The 17,331-nt window shown below is 42.1% G+C and overlaps 1 protein-coding gene across 4 annotated transcripts in view; it reads right to left on the bottom strand.

Moving 5' to 3' along the window:
- Positions 1–17,331, bottom strand: part of SEPTIN6 (septin 6) — a 92,878-nt gene that overhangs the window by 22,124 nt on the left and 53,423 nt on the right. For all 4 annotated transcript variants that reach the window (XM_040323847.1, XM_040323845.1, XM_040323846.1 and 1 more), the window contains exons 5-8: positions 8,248–8,409; positions 7,462–7,558; positions 2,821–2,989; positions 46–178 (exon numbers count right to left, since the gene is read on the bottom strand). In XM_040323847.1, the coding sequence (XP_040179781.1) occupies positions 46–178; positions 2,821–2,989; positions 7,462–7,558; positions 8,248–8,409 (561 nt within the window). The remainder of the gene's footprint in view (positions 1–45; positions 179–2,820; positions 2,990–7,461; positions 7,559–8,247; positions 8,410–17,331) is intronic.

Here is a 17,331-nt window from a genome sequence, read left to right on the forward strand (position 1 = left end):
CCTTACAAAAAACAAAGTAATTATGTTTTTAAGTCAAACAAGTACCTCTTTTTCTGCTTCTTTTAATTCTGCTTCCTTCTCTTTAACCCTTTGCACAAACATTTGTCTCATTTCTTCCTCTTTCTTCTGCAATTCACCCAGAAACTCATTTCTTTTTGCTTCATATGTCTCTTGTAGGCTAAATACAGAAAAATTAAAATTTAAATTTTATGCAATGTTTCAAAACAGTATGAGTCAAGTCCAGGTATAGTATTCGAGCCAGAAAATGGGTTCAGATGGTGTATGCCCAGACGCACCCCAATTTGCATAGTTTGTACTTTCTGAAACAATTACATTTATATATTGCACTCAGTACCTTAATACTGGGACCTAAAAGGACAAAGCCATAGGAAAGAACAGAATACCTTACAAGGGACAGAATATTTATTTATAACTACATTGCCATCTACACTAGATTACCAAAAGTATTGGGATGCCTGCCTTTACATGAACTTTAAGGGCATCCCAGTCTGTAGGGTTCAACATTGAATTGGCCCACCCTTTGCAGCTAGAACAGCTTCAACTCTTCTGGTTAGGCTGTCCACAAGGTTTAGGAGTGTGTCTATGGGAACGTTTGACCATTCTTCCAGAAGCGCATTTGTGAGGGCAGGCAATGATGTTAGATGAAAAGGCCTGGCTCACAGTCTCCTCTCTAATTCATCCCAAAGGTGTGTTATTGGGTTGAGGTCAGGACTCTGCGCAGGCCATTCAAGTTTCTCCACCCTAAACTCCTCATCCATGTCTTCATGAACCTTGCCTTGTGCACTGGTCCAAATCATTTGGTGGAGGGATTATGGTGTAGGGTTGCTTTTCAGCGGTTGGGCTTAACCCCTTAGTTCCAGTGAAGGGAACTCTTAAGGCATCAGCCTACCAAGACATTTCAGACAATTTCATGCTCCCATCTTTGTGGGAACAGTTAGGGGATGGCCCCCATCCTGTTCCAACCTGACCGTCTGCAGACCAGTGCACAAAGCAAGGTCCATAAAATGTATTGATCAGGATCTACCAGTAGATGGCGACCGGGTGACTGGTAGATCGTGGTCTGGGCTTGCCTACCCGCCATCCCAGAGCAACAAACAGAGTCCAATGCAGAGGGAATAACTTGTAAAGTTGGAGCTGTAATAGGGAGCAAGAGCTGCTTAAGACGATGTCTCCTCTGTAGTGGTGGCTTCTGTCCCATGCGGAGTGATACCAACTGCACTCTACTTCTTATCCAGTCTAGTGGTTTCCAGAGTGGAGCCAGCAGCAGTAAAGAGTAGATCTTCAGGTCAGTGGGAAGCAATACACTGGGCATAATAGTATAGGGCTTCTTTCACACTGATGTGCTGCGGTTTACCCACACTGTGATTGCAGTGTAGTGTACCTGCTGCTTTCCTGCGGGTTTGCTGCGCTTAGCCATAGACTGCTATTATTTCCTGTGGGTTTGGTACACCTGAATGCAGGAGTTTTGGTGCGCTTTCAGAAAATGCATCACAGCTGCAGGATAAAATAGAAGTCTATGGCAAAGCGCAGCTAATCCAGGAAAGTTCAGGAACCTCAGAACAGCAACGGTTAATTTGCAGTATATGGGAGGTGGTAAAACCCCATAGTTGTGTTTTTAACACCCCCGCCCCAACCGCCATCCATCTCTTGGAGATGTTTGTTTGCTTTTGAGCACCAGCCGCCACGGGCCTGCCAGCTTGTTCAGTACAGCAAAAAAAGAGGTTAAAGCAGGCAGCGTTGTGTTGCTTTCTCACCACCTGCTTTAACCCCTTGGACCCCGCAGAAGCATGTAGTTGCGGGGTGCTTGCAAAGCGGCCCCATTTAACTGAACTAGCACCTACCAAAAGCAACAGAGGGATCAATTCCGGCTGCAGCATGTGTACACCTTTGGCTGTTGGGGGTAGGATCTGGGGCAGTAAACTCAAACGCAGGATTTTACCACCCCCCCAAACTTAACATGTGAACGATCCCTAAGGGTGCCGCTGCAGACTAATACTAAGGGCTCACTCACAAGTGCAGCAGGCACTGCTGCTTCTCTGAAAAGTGATTTGAGTGTTTGACAGGTGATGAGGGGGTGATAAGTTACTTCCTCACCACCTGATTTAAAACCATGATTGCAATGCACACAATTGAAACACGTAGTATGGAAATTAGAGGTTACAATCATGTGCGAGGAGGTGACACTGGAAGACACTGTGCCCTGAGATCTTCGACTTCTCCCAAGTTGTTTCGGTAGATCTTCACCTCTTTCAAGCGTTACTAAACCCAGTAATATGAAAAATAGTTAATCTGCCCCCCCCCCCCACGGTGCTCACAGCTTATAAATCGTTTTTACATTAGAATATTGTCACTATATACACCTTTTTGGCTGCTCTGTATACCACAGTTACAAGATAAACAGCAGAGTTTCTCCATTGCCGAGAGTTCAGGTAGCAGGAGATTTGCACTACAGCCTGTATACATGCCCACATGTGTGATGTCAATATCATGTGACCTGGCTAGCTCTGAGAACAATTATTCTCTCCAGCATAAAAAACACAACTAGGCATGTGCAGATCGGCTACTCTGCCTGTGTTAGCTGGCTTTCCCCCAGATAGACAGTGCAGGAGGAGGAGGATCTGTGCATACAGGATAAAACAGCCTTTTTACATGATGCCGACGATTAACCCCTTAAGTTCCACAGGGAGTATAACAAGTATGCTATGCTGCATATACAGGCAGATTTTACTGTTGTGGGTTTAGTAACACTTAAGGTTGCCTATTCCTGCTATAAATGATTTTCTGCAAAAATATCAATACCTGAATGGTTTACAGTCAGGGTCTGTGTCTTTGAAGCCCATTTCATCCATCTTGCACCGTCGGTACAACTCATAATGATGCGTGTGTGTCTGTTCCCGCAGATCTTCCATGTTCACCCGTATAAGCATTTCTCGTAACTTTACAAAGTCGCAGTGCGATTCATTTTCAACTGGAAGAAAAGAAAGACCGCGGTAAGAAGTTTAAAATGTACACACAAGTAGGTCTCTGTCAAATAGCAAGCAATGTGTTACAACTTTAAAGTGGAATCAAACCCAAAACTACATTTTTTTACATATTGTAGTTTACCAATCCTTACATGTGGCAGCTGCATTTGATTGTTTTTTTAATCTTTTTTTGCCTTGGTATTCACCCGGTGATCTGGCCAGAAACCCTTACTGTATTAGGATGCCTACATTCAACAAAGAAGCAACAGACATCTTTGGACAGCAGAATTTGCAGCCTGAGGGGAGGGTAGTGTTAGGTGTACTAGCATATTTAGATACACTGACAAACTGAAACCAAACTCCAACAAATACAATTTAAGCAGTTACAGCTACAGTCCCCCCCCCCCTTTGGAGGAAACTGTTTTACATAAAAAGCAGATTTTAAGCACCTCGGTTAGTTGCATGTCTCAACCCTCTGCATTACAGCGTGTTCTGTTGAAAAAACAGACTTACTGGCCTGATCACCAGGTGGGGGAAAAATAAAAACAAAAATGCAGCCATGACAAAAAAATAAAATAGGCAAGCTGCAAAATATATATATAGCCTGGTAAGGGTGGCAGCAGTCAAGTCAGGGTGTATTGGGTGTTTTTTCTCAGCGACCAATCAGTGGGGGTTGATCGCCTCGCTGTGCATGCTGGGGGAGAGTACTTAAGGGACAGACGTCATTAGTTCTGGGTCGACGTCGTCGTGAGGCCGATCCTGGCTGTCGTCCCACCACCCCCCGTGTGTGGCCCTTATGGCCGGGGGTGCGTGTTCAAGTGTTCCTGGATCCGGGACCACGTTGGTCCGGGGTTGTGATCTACTATGTAAACCTATATAAAAAAAAAAAAAGTTAAAGATGTGCCAATTAAATCCTAGCCCAAAGTCCACAGATGACAAGAGTAATAAGCTATATAAAGATAAAGTCCAGGTGTACAACATTCAAGATGAATGACCACACAGACAATCGATGCTTAAACTTGGCTCCAAAAACTTTACACCGCAGTGAATACACAAACATTCCACACTTGAGTGAAAAAAGCCCACCACCGAGTATAGAAGCCGCTTACCATGGGGCAAGCTCGATTCAGCAATCGCTTTAACCCAGCCGCGGCCTTTAACAGCTGAAGTAGACTCACAGGGTAAAGATTCCAGATGCTTGGCCTCCTCCCTTTACTTTATATAGCCCACACTTAGGTTGGAGAAAGACCTGTCCAAATCTAGTGATGTCATGACCTGTCTAAATCATGACAATGTAGGCCTGGTAGTCAGACTGGGTCTGCATTCATAGAGCGGTCCTGCGCTGTCCGTCCTGAGGGAGGAAGCCGCCCGATGAAGAACCTGTCTGGGAGAGCACCGAGCACGAGGCTGGTATCTCAGGAGAGGCCTTGAACTTCATCGAAGGATGCACCATTACTGAGAGTGATGGTCGCCTGTCAGTTCTAAATTTATCAAGTTTATTCAAGAGAGATCCGGGTGCTTAATCCTGTGTTGAGAAGGATTCTGGACAGAATATATCTCCATCTTTGGGAAGGTCTGTGGCAGAGACTTTGCTAAAGTTTTCGTGTGACACCCTGGCTGCTAGGCTAGTGAGAGAGGCCTATCCAGGTGCACAATACCCACTCTGGCTAGAGTGGCGACGGAAGTTGTGTTGCTGGAAGCAGGAGGGTTTCCGGACAAAGTTATACACCTGAACCTACTACTTATTACCCTTCTCACCTCTTCAACTACTACTTTATTCTTTTACCCCATTGGGTAATAAAGCACAGAAAAAGAAACCTAAAGTGTGGACATTAAAGTTCTTTTCAGCTCTCATCCAGTACCCTAGACGGCGAAGGAATAAAGGTAGCATGCCACCCAAAACAAACCAGCAGCTCCTTCGGGGGTAGTGCCACACACACGCACTCAGAAGTTTACATACTCTGGCAGAATTTATGATTTCTTGGCCATTTTTCAGAGAGTATATTTCTTTCACTCATGGTTAGCGTTTGGCTGAAGACATTTATTATAAATCAACTGTGTTTACATCACAATGACAGCAGAAACTACTCAAATGACCCCGATAATTTACATACCCCAGTTTAATACTATGTATTGCCCCCTTTAACATCAATGACAGCTTGAAGTCTTTTATGGTATTTGTGGGAGAGGTTCATCTCAGATGGTAAAGTTGCCCATTCCTCTTGGCAAAAATCCCCCAGTTCCTGTAAATTCTTGGGCTGTCTTGCAAGAACTGCGCGTTTGTGCTCAGGAGACTGAAATGGCCACTCCAGAACCTTCACTTTATTCTGCTGTAGCCAATGACGGGTCCACTTGGCCTTGTGTTTTGGATCATTGTCATGTTGAAATGTCCAAGTACGTACCATGCGCAGCTTCCTGGCTGATGAATGAAAATGTTCCTCCAGTATTTTTTTGATAACATACTGCATTCATCTTGCCATCAATTTTGACCAAATTTCCTGTGCCTTTGTAGCTCACACAACCCCAAAATATCAGCAATCCACCTCTGTGTTTCACAGTAGGAATGGTGTACCTCTCATCATAGGCCTTGTTGACTCCTCTCCAAATGTAGCATTTGTGGCTGTGGCCAAAAAGCTACATTTTGGTCTCATCGCTCCAAATGACTTTGTGCCAGAAGGTTTGAGGCTCGTCTCTGTGCTGTTTGGTGTATTGTAAGCAGGATACTTTGTAGCATTTGCATAGTAATGGCTTTCTTCTGGCGACTCGACCATGCAGCCCATTTTTCTTCCAGTGCCTCCTTATTTTGCATCATGAAACAGCCACACCATACAGTATGTTTTCAGTCCTGTATTTCATCTGAAGTTATTTGTGGGTTTTTCTTTGCATCCTGGACAATTTTCCTGGCAGTTGTGGCTGAAATTTTAGTTGGTCTACCTGACCGTGGTTTGGTTTCAACAGAACCCCTCATTTTCCACTTCTTGATTACTGTATTTATTGGCGTATAACACGCACCCCAGTACACAGAACCCCTCCCCCTGCACAGTACACATCCCACCCATCTATTATACAGCCCCCCTCCCCAGTACACAGTCCCCCAATCCAGTACACACCCCCCCCATCCACTCCCAGGAGACCCCCAGTCTCCTGGGACAGCGCAGCCAGCATTCTCTACAGTTAAGAAAGAAAAAAAAAAAAAAACACTGCCTGCCCCTTCCACACTGCTTTTCCTGTGTCACTCATATTGCAAAATAAAGCTTCCATAATCATGTACCTCAATAGCTCAGTTTTTTTCACCGACATGGTCACATGACTGCTCTCCTCTGATGTTACATAGATGGTCATGTGACCGCTCTCCTCCTGGAGGAGGAGGAGCCAGAAAAAAATTGAGCTATTGCGATATATACAAGCTTCGTTTTACAATGACACTGACACAGGTGGAGCGGTGTAGAAGGGGCTGGCAATTGTTTTTTTTCTCAACTTCAGACTACGCAGGGAGCGCTATCCCAGGGCCAGGAGAGGCAGGACGGGCCGGCCTGATACCCCCACAATGGGTGGCTCCTGGAGCGGACCTCCCAATACCCTCCCCCTGTTGGTAAAATGATATAGGCGTATAACACGTAGGCACTGTTTACCCTCTGTTTTAGGGGCAAAAAGTGTGGGTTATACGCCGATAAATACAGTAGTTTGAACACTGCTGATTGGCATTCTCAATTCCTTGGATATCTTTTTATACAATTCAACTACATTTTCCCGCAGATCCTTTGACAATTCTTTTGCTTTCCCCATGACTCAGAATCTAGAAACGTCAGTGCAGCACTGGATGAAAGATGCAAGGGTCCGTCAGGAGTCCAGAAACACATTGACCCATTATACACACACACACTAATTACAAGCAAACAGATCACAGGTGAGGATAGTTCCCTTTAATAGCCATTCAAATCTCTTTGTGTCAACTTGTGTGCATGTTATCAGGCCACCAGGGTATGTAAACTTTTGATCAGGGTCATTTGGGTAGTTTGTGTTGTCATGACATAAAAAAGAGTAAACATGTTTCACTCATAATAAATAGCTTTGGACAAACACTAACCATGAGTGAAAGAAAATGTTATTGTGTTATCATTCATATTCTTTGAAAAAATGGCCAAGAAATCATAAATTCTGCCAGGGTATGTAAACTTATGACAACAACATACATAACATATTATATATATATGTATATGTTAAGCACCCATTGTGTGATGTTTTGGGTGGAGTGTACAATTTTGGGGAACATATTTATTTAAATACCTTTTCTTTGTCTGAAGTTACACCATTACACACTAATCAGCATTCATTTGCAATAGGTTGCCAATTGTCTACAGTAGCAGGTTACTTATTCAGAGCCACGAAAGGGAATATTTCCATGTGAAAAATGGGAGGATTCAGGCACAACCAGCAAAAGTCTACAGACTTGAAAAATAAACAGTCAACCAAATACCTTGAACAGTGCCCCATGGGTATTGCCGGACCTTCATCATTTTGTTTCCAATTTTGGCTTCCTCTGTGCTCCCAACAACTGCAAACGGTAAGTGAGCCTGCAGAAACAAAAAAAAAGTGTTAAAGTGGAACTTCACTCTCTGTCAACACAGATTATTTGTAATCCTCATGCTGCTAGCATTAGTAAGCATATGATAGGAAAGTATGTCATATTTACTTTTTTTAAACGTTATCTTTTGTTACAAGTCTTCAGTTACTTCCTGGTTTCTTGCCTAGGCAAATTATGTCATACATACCAGAAGTCTTCAGGAGGGTCAACAACTGGGTTACATTTTAAGTAACCCAGGCATCCTCAGGAGGGGAGGAGAGAAAAAGGGGCTTTCTCAGCTAAGAAATCTCTCATGCTTGCATGCTTGAGCTAAGGGCAGATGAATTTCAGTAAATGCTACATGAATCATTTGCCCTTACTCAAGATGGCCACAGACATAAATGCTAGGTGGTTGTTTTTCAAAGTGATTTCTCAACAAAATAAAGAATCGAAACATGGATGGATGGATAGGTGGGGTAGTTTGTTTTTTATATTTAAAATTAATCAACTAGTTTTTGGCTTGTGGTGCTCAGATGCAGCGAAGTTCTGCTTTGAATGGCAACAAAACAATGCAAATGTTAATTCATAAAAGTAGAATATGTACAAAATTGTATTCTGGTTAATTTTTAAATATTTGCATTCTTCATGACAAGGTAAAAGTAACAGTTTATCAAAGAAAGCAGTCTGGAGAAAACTTACATTCATTGTTCCATTAATTTCTGCCACAGTTTCATCATCCGTGGGAAACTGATAGATCTGCACACCATTACTGACCAACTCACTCGTGATTTTAATCTTAAATTTAGTTAGCTCATGTTTGGAAATGGAGTCTGACTTTGCAATGATAGGAATGATGTTGACCTGAAGAGGAAAATAAAATACACCAGTTTAGTATCACTTATGTGCCGGCCTTTACCATGTATGTACAATCATGGAGCCTGGTAATGGGCTTGTTTGAATGTGATGGATGATTGTTTTTCTTAAATCCAATCGTGCTTTTTTTCAAATTAAATTGCTCAACACTGCAATTACAAATATGGTATGTGTAATTATCTTCAGTAATAAGGTTTATAAAAACAATGAATAAAACTGCAACTCCTAACCAGTGCTTACTATTAAATCTAAAGGAGGCAACTAAGTTAAATAATTGATAGACAGTTTATGCTATATATAATCTCAGTGGTGCCCCAGGGCACCATCCCGTGGGAAGACCCAAACGCCTAGACTTCCATTTCGTAACAGAGACTAGGCACCGGGTACATCCTAAAAGCTCCTCTGATCTTCATCTGGTGATCAGTAAATCTTGTTGATGTGCGTTAGTGTTTTTTTTGTGTGTATAATTATATGTGCATATACCGTGTATCCATATCTGAATTCTGCTATACAATGTTACACGATGGTTGCGCTTTGCTGCCGCTTTTTACAATGCAAGTCTATGAGCCGTCCAACACCTAGAATGCAATGCACTGCCTGTGCTGATGAGATTTGAATTCAGAGGCAGAGAGATTATAGTGCACTCTCTCTAGTGGCCAAGCTAAAAATCTTTAAATAAGGCATGTCCATAGTCTGGACCGCGGGCCAATTGCGGTCTGTGTTCCGTTTTAATACAACCCCACTGGTAATTTGGATAGATAAAATAAATCATTATATATATATATATATATATATATATATATATATATATATATATATATATATATATATATATATATATATATATATATATATATATATATATATATATATATAATTAATTATATATCTAGATCTCTTTTGTGGCCCCCAATGAATCACCGAGTGCTGCTCAGGACCAAGCATGAGCTAATCACAGGCACTGAGACATTTTCTGGCTTGCAGCTGCAGAGATCGAGAAAATGCTCAGTGCTTGCGATTGGCGCTGCGCGCTGTCATCTTCCTGGCGAGCTCGGGCATGTGGAGTTGTGAACACGACCGAGGCTCATCCTTAGTCCCGAGCTGCGCTCAGGGATTCGTTGAGGGCCACAAAAGAGAGATTTTTTTTGATTATATATATATATATATATATATATATATATATATATATATATATATATATATATATATATATATATATATATATATATATACACACACACACATATATATATAAAAAAAATATAGATAGGAGATATATCTCTATAGAGATGATAGATAGATAGAAGGGGTTAGCTCGGTAGCGGGGTGTGTGACCCCCTGGATGGGTTCACTACACACTGAATTTATACAGAAAGGCAGTCGAAGACGGTTGAAAAACAAAGATTTTGGTTTATTCGTCCATCTTGCTGGAAAAAAGTGCAAGCATCCAAACAGCATAAACAAAATCAAACATAAAATAAACCCTGGCCACTTGGGGCGGCTACCTTCACCACACAGGAACCTATCTAGGGAGTCTGGCACAGCCTAGTGCTGGGCAGACACTGCTGGTCATGCAGCAGAAAAACAATAGTCTTGATTTTTATCACACAGAAAAATCAATCACCACCTCACCTCCTCAGAAGACTTTCAGCTACTGCTCTCCTTCACTCAGAAAGCCTCAGGATGCAGCAAATCAGTGGTAATCCTCTGGATTACTTAGAGGCCTTAATTGCCTCATTCTGAGCAGCTGAAGATTCCCAACGCCCTTAAACCTTTCCTGGCTACTTTTGCAGCCGACGCCTAATAACAATTGGTGTATTGTCTAAACAAGGCAGAAATGTATTTCCCACAGATTTACCTGACTTCCTGTCACAATATATATATATATATATATATATATATATATATATATATATACACACACACACACACACACACACACACACACACACACCCCTATATCTATAAAAAAAAATGCATTGTAAAATCTCAGTTAATGTCAGTTGGTCTAAATCAGTTATAAACATATTTGGACACAACATGTATACTTGGCTTTATCGTCCTGTTCATATTTTTTTTGTTTAACAAACAACCTTAAAGAGGAGTTCCACCCAAATTTGAACTTCCACTTATCCCACTCCTCACCCCCTTACATGCCACATTTGGCATGTAATTTTTTTTTGGGGGGGGTGGGGGCTTCAGGAAGAGTGGGACTTCCTGTCCCACTTCCTCCTTCCTGTAGGCGACTAAGCTTAATCGCCTACAGGAAGGGGCTGCTGTAGGCGATCGCCTAGGACACGTCACAGGTCCTAGGCGATCTCCTGGCCAATTACACGGCGCAGCGCCGGGCCGCTCGCGCATGCGCAGTGGGTGCCCGGCAATGAAGCCGAAAGCTGTCATGGCCGGGTGCCCACACTGAGAATGAAGACGCCGGCCGGGGAGGGGGGGAGAGGAGCGGAGCCCCGGCCGGCGCTGGAGCAGGTAAGTGTCTGTTTATTAAAAGCCAGCAGCTACACTTTTTGTAGCTGCTGACTTTTAAACATACAAATTGTCTGGAACTCCCCTTTAATTACCAATAATATGTAATGTACTTTACAATGTTCCTGACATATTTTAGCTTCCTGGATTTTTTTCCCCCATCTGGCCTTCAGATATTGATACAACACCTGTTTAGATTTGTCATCCATGTGTCAAATTGCTATTTGCAATAAACTTTGCATAAAATAGTTCATTTGCATTTAATTTAAATGGTTCAAAGAATGTCAGGCAAAATGGTCAGCCCTCGGGTATGTTCAGTTAATCAAATCTGGCCCTCTTAGAAACAAAAGTTTGAACACCCCTGCTTTAGATATAAAAGAAATTATAATATTGAAAGGAGAGCATGTAGAAATGTGAAGGTCACATACAAAAATTGTATAAACCCTCCCATAATAAACACAAAATATGCAATCACTATAAATATGCTATGCTTTCCAATTATCAAAGATTAGAAGGCAGTGGCATCTTTTTTTTAAAGCAGAGATTGCAAGAGACCCGCAACTCAGCAACTTAAAAATTTTTTTAGGTAAAGGCAGAAGAATCTGCTATTTTAGATGCTTACTTTTTCCTTTTACCCAATTAATTTCTTCACTTGCAGTGTGCCATTGAACTTGCTAAAAATATATATATATATATATATATATATATATACCCCCGAGGGCTTTCACACTGGAGCAGTGCGCTAGCAGGACTGCTCCAAAAGTCCTGCTAGCTGCATCTTTGGAGCGGTGTGTATACCGCTCCTTCCTATTGAAAGCAATGGGAAACCGTGGCTATACCGCCGGCATGAGCCATTGCAGGTGGTAATAAACCCTTTTTGGGCCGCCAGCAGGGGGGGGGGTAAAACCGCACCGCTAGCGGCCGAATACCACCACAATTCCGACGGTAAAGCGCCGCTAAAAAAATCGGCACTTTACCGCCACCGCACCTCCCGCCCCAGTGTAAAAGGAGCCCAACACAGCTCCATCTCTCCTTACATACCATAGCCCTTTCCCTCCCTCACCTGCCTAAGTAACATTTCCTGTAGCTGCTAGGAGAGGAAAAGGGAAAAAACAAAACAAAAACAAAAAAAAAACAAAAAAAAAAAAAACTGTATAGAATGGGGGTCAGTAACCAGTAGATCGCGGACAGGTGACTGGTAGGTCACAGTCTGGCCTTGCTGACCCGCCATCCCAGAGTATCAAACAGAGTGCAATGCAGAGGGACTACTTGTAAAGTTGGAGTTGTAGTAGGGAGCCTCATGTGTAGTGGTGGCTCTTGTCCCATGCGGAGTGATACCAACTGCACTCCACCTCTTATCCCGGCTAGCGGTCTCCAGAGTGGTGAACACAGCAGAAAAAAAAAAAATATCTTCAGGTCAGTGTGAAGCAATACACTGGGAATAATAGTATAGGGCTGCTTTCACACTGATGTTCTGCGGTTTAACCACACCGCGGGTGCTGTGCAGTGTACCCGCGGGTGCTGTGCAGTGTACCCGCTTTGTGGGTTTGCTGCACATAGCTAGTCTTCAAATATATCCTGCAGGTTTGGTGCACTTTCTGAATGCAGGAGTTTGGGTGCACGTTCAGAAAGTGCACCACGCCTGAAGGATATAATAGAAGACTAGGATATGGGAAAGTTCCCCCGATGGGGTTTTTAGGCAAGCAAAAATTCAATAATTATAAATAATAATAGAAGACTATGGCAAAGTGTAGCTAATCGCAGATGTACAGCACTGCAGCCGCGATGCAGGTAAACCTCAGCACATCAGTGTGAAAGCAGCCTTATAAGGGGACTCAGAACAGTAAGGGTTCATTTACATTTGTAGTTTGGGGGTTGGTAAAACCTCAGTTAAGAAGTGGTTTTTCCACGGCTGCTCCAAACGCACCCACTTTAGCTACAGTGACCAGGGGTGTACACATGTCGCAGCTGCAGCAAGAGTTATACGCCCAGTCACGGTTGGTTGGTTGGTTGGTATAGCACCTGTCAAGCATGACCCATTCAAGTAAGGCTGCATTCACACTGTAACGCCGCGTACGCGGCGTATTTTGCCGCGATTTGTTTAACTTTTTTTTTTCTCACAAATTATTTCCATTGCCGTCTATGGCCGAACGCCAATGCCGCCTGAAAAAAAAAGGGTCCGGGACTTGTTTTCAGGCGGCAGGCGTACGGCGTTTCGGCGTTCGATGTGAACCATCTCATAGACAGCAATGGAAATTCGCCCCTCCAGCGTATCGAGCATCGCGCTTCAGGCGTTTTGTCGCCTAGGTGTGAATGCAGCCTAAGTGAGGCCACTCTGCAAATGCCCTGCAACCTTGTAGTACAGTAAGCATGGGGTTAAAGCAGGCAGTGTTGCTCTCTCACCACTAGACATGTGCACTGCCAAAAAAAAATCGTTTTTTTCCTTTGTTATTTTATTTTTTCGTAAATTCGTAAATTCAGGAAATTAAAAAAAAAAATTTCCGTTTGTTTCATTCGTTTTTTATATTTTTTCGTAAATTCGTAAATTTAAAAAAAAAACAAAACAGTTTTTTGCTTTTTTCGTAAATTCTGAAAAATTTCGGATTTCCGAAAAGCAAAAAAGAAAAAAAAAAAAAACGAATGAAACGAAAAAAATAAGTTTCGGGAATTTTTCAATTTTCGAATTTTTGACATTTCAAATTTTCGAAATTTCGTATTTTCGTATTTCGAAAAATTTGAAATTGAAAAATTTCGAAAATACGAAATTTCGAAAATACGAAATTTCGAAAATACGAAATTTCGAAAATACGAAATTTCGAAAATACGAAATTTCGAAAATACGAAATTTCGAAAATACGAAATTTCGAATTTTTCAGTTTTCGAAATTTTTCAATTTTCGAAATACGAAATTAAATTCGTAAATACGAAAATTGAAAAAAAAAATTTCAATTTTCGATTTTTTCAATTTTCGATTTTTTCAATTTTCGAAATTCGGAAAATTGAAAAAATTTGGAAAATTGAAAAAAGTGAAAAATTCGAATTTTTTTTTCAAATTTCGCATTTTTCAATTTTCTTCAAATTTCGAATTTTCGTATTTACGAATTTTTGTATTTACGAATTTCAAAAATTCGAAATGGAAAAATTTCGAATTTTTGAAATTCGTAAATACAAAAATTCGTAAATACGAAAATTCGAAATACGAAAATTCGAAATACGAAAATTCAAAAATTAGAAAGTTCGGAATTTCGAAAAATTTTCGTATTTCCGATTTACCGAAATTCCGAAAATTGTAAAAACGAAAATTCGTAAATAAAAATAAATAAATACGGAAATACGAAAAATCGTAAATACGAAAATTCGTAATTAACGAATTTCCGAATAAAAACTAATTAGAAACAAAACGAATTGCACATGTCTACTCACCACCTGCTTGGACCCCACAGAAGCATGCAGTTGCGTGCAATGCACGCTATTATGGCAATAAGAGTTTAAAACCGGTGCGAGGAGGCGACACTGCCCGGTGATCTTGGACTTCTCCCATGTTGTTCAGGTAGATCTCCACCTCTTTAATGTCACCTACCCCTGCTATAGAGCATGTACAATTAATTAGGTGGAATGCAATCCAGACTCTGACCCGAGGACAGTTTAAGCCTGACTGCCAGCCATCCAGTAACCAGTGCAAGTTCCCTCCCTCCTCTGCAGCGATTGGTTGTTGAGACCACCAGCATTTTATCAACCAATGATGTCATGTGTGTGTTCCACTCTCAGTATCACAGAAGTCTGTAAGTAGAACTTCGTCTAGACCAGTGGTTCTCAACCAAGGGGTCGGGACCCCTTCGGGGGTCAAATGATGATTTGCCAGGGGTCACCAAATCCTGGGCTGTTCCTGAAGCCTGCACCTCTTTTTCAGCCACCCAGCAGGGCTGTCCCTGGAGCCCACAGCCACCCACTCAGCCTCTTTGCAGCCGCCCATTCAGTTCACAACATGGCTGGGGGGGGGGCAGAGACTCTAGGTCAGCTGACTGGTGAGAAATGTGAAGTGGGAGACATAGTGAGTAACACAACCTGTGATTATAGTTCCCATTAAATGTGCCCACTACAGTTCTCAGATCAGCAAATGACCTTGATCAAGAGCACCTATGTTGGCTGATCAGAACTCTCCCACCAGCACTGCCACTCATCCCAACTCTCCCATCCCCAAGGAGTAAGTGAAGGAATTGAAATAGAGAATACGTGGAAAGGAAAAGAGGGGGAACAAGAGGCGATTTCAGTTCGCATTTGTAGCGCTATATAAAGTTATTCACTCACTCAGAAAGATAAAGAGCAAGAAAGATGGCTAGATTGAGGGATGGGGGGAAAAAAAAAAGAAGAAATTAGGATAGAGAGATAAAAGGGAAAGAAAGGAGAACAAAGAGTGGTACATACTAAAATGTACCATAAGGGGTTTTAATACTTCACAAATGTAAGGGTTTGGGGCACAAATTACTTGTTTTGCCCTGGGTGCTGACAACCCACACTACGAAAATTCTTACTGTTACTGTCCCCACAACTTGGGAAATTTTATCAAGGGGTCACGGCACTAGAAAGGTTGAGAACCACTGGTCTAGACTGACTGCTTCGACTCCCACACTTTGCCTGCTTCAAAACAATTGATACGGGGCACTCTGATGATCCAAGTTCAAACTGTCCACATACTTAATGCAGTTACTAAAAACGTATAAATATCCTTGCAATATTATGGAATATATGATATAATTTATACAATTTATGATAGACACAGAATGACTACATATACAATATCTCACAAATGTGATTACACCACTCACAATTTTGTAAATATTTTATTATATCTTTTCATGTGACAACACTGAAGAAATGACACTTTGCTACAATGTAAAGTAGTGAGTGCACAGCTTGTATAAGTGTAAATTTGCTGCCCCCTCAAAATAACTCAACACAGCCATTAATGTCTAACAAAAGTCAGTAAACCCCTAAGTGAAAATGTCCAAATTGGGCCCAAAGTGTCATTATTTTGTGTGGCCACCGTTATTTTCCAGCACTGCCTTAACCCTCTTGAGCATGGAGTTCACCAGAGTTCACTGGAATCCTCTTCCACTTCTCCATGACGACATCACAGATCTGGTGGATGTTAGAGACCTTGCGCTCTTCTACCATCCGTTTGAGGATGCCCCACAGATGCTCAATAGGGTTTAGGTCTGGAGACATGCTTGGCCATTCCATCACCTTTACCCTCAGCTTCTTTAGCAAGGCAGTGGTCGTCTTGGAGGTGTGTTTGGGGTTGTTATGCAAGAATACTACCCTGCGGCCCAGTCTCCGACGGGAGGGGATCATGCTCTGCTTCAGTATGTCACAGTACATGTTGGCATTCATGGTCCCCCCAATGAACTGTAGCTCCCCAGTGCTGGCAGCACTCATGCAGTCCCAGACTGTGACACTCCCACCACCATGCTTGACTGTAGGCAAGACACACTTGTCTTTGTAATCCTCACCTGGTTGCCGCCGCACACGCTTGACACTATCTGAACCAAATACGTTTATCTTGGTCTCAGACCACAGGATCAGTAATCCATGTTTTAGTATGCTGTCTTGAGCAAACTGTTTGCAGGCTTTGCTCATCATCTTTAGAAGAGGCTTCCTTCTGGGATGACAGCCATGCAGACCAATTTTATGCAGTGTGCAGTGTATGGTCTGAGCACTGACAGGCTGACCTCTGCAGCAATGCTGGCAGCACTCATAAGTCTATTTCCCCAAAGACAATCTCCACATATGAGCACATGCACTCAACTTCTTTGGTCGACCATGGCGATAGCTGTTCTGAGTGGAACCTGTCCTGTATGGTCTTGGCCACCATGCTGCAGCTCAGTTTTAGGGTCTTGGCAATCTCATGGCCTATGCCATCTTTATGTAGAGCAACAATAATTTTTTTCAGACATTCAGAGTGCTTTGCCATGAGGTGCCATGTTGAACTTCCAGTGACCAATATGTAAGAGTGAGAGCGATAACACCAAATTTGACAGACCTACTCCCCATTCACACTGGAGACCTTGTAACACCAACACAAGTCACATGACAGGGAGGAAAAATGGCTAATTGGGCCCAATTTGGACATTTTCACTTAGGGGCATACTCACTTTTGTTGCCAGCGGTTTAGATATTAATGGCTGTGTTTTAAATTATTTTGATGGGACAGAAAGTTTACACTGTTCTACAAGCTGTACACTTACTACTTTACATTTTAGCAAAGTGTAATTTCTTCAGTGTTGTCACATGAAAAGATATAATAAAATATTTACAAAAATGTGAGAGGTGTACTTACCTTTGTGAGATACTGAGCTCAGAATGAAGAACATGCTATTGAATTTTAGTTTACTATCCCTGCTATAAAGGGTCACTCAAGGGGTAGTTCAGAGT

The sequence above is a fragment of the Rana temporaria genome, chromosome 9 (genome assembly GCF_905171775.1).
Source record: "Rana temporaria chromosome 9, aRanTem1.1, whole genome shotgun sequence".
In the NCBI taxonomy this organism is placed as follows: Eukaryota; Metazoa; Chordata; class Amphibia; order Anura; family Ranidae; genus Rana; species Rana temporaria.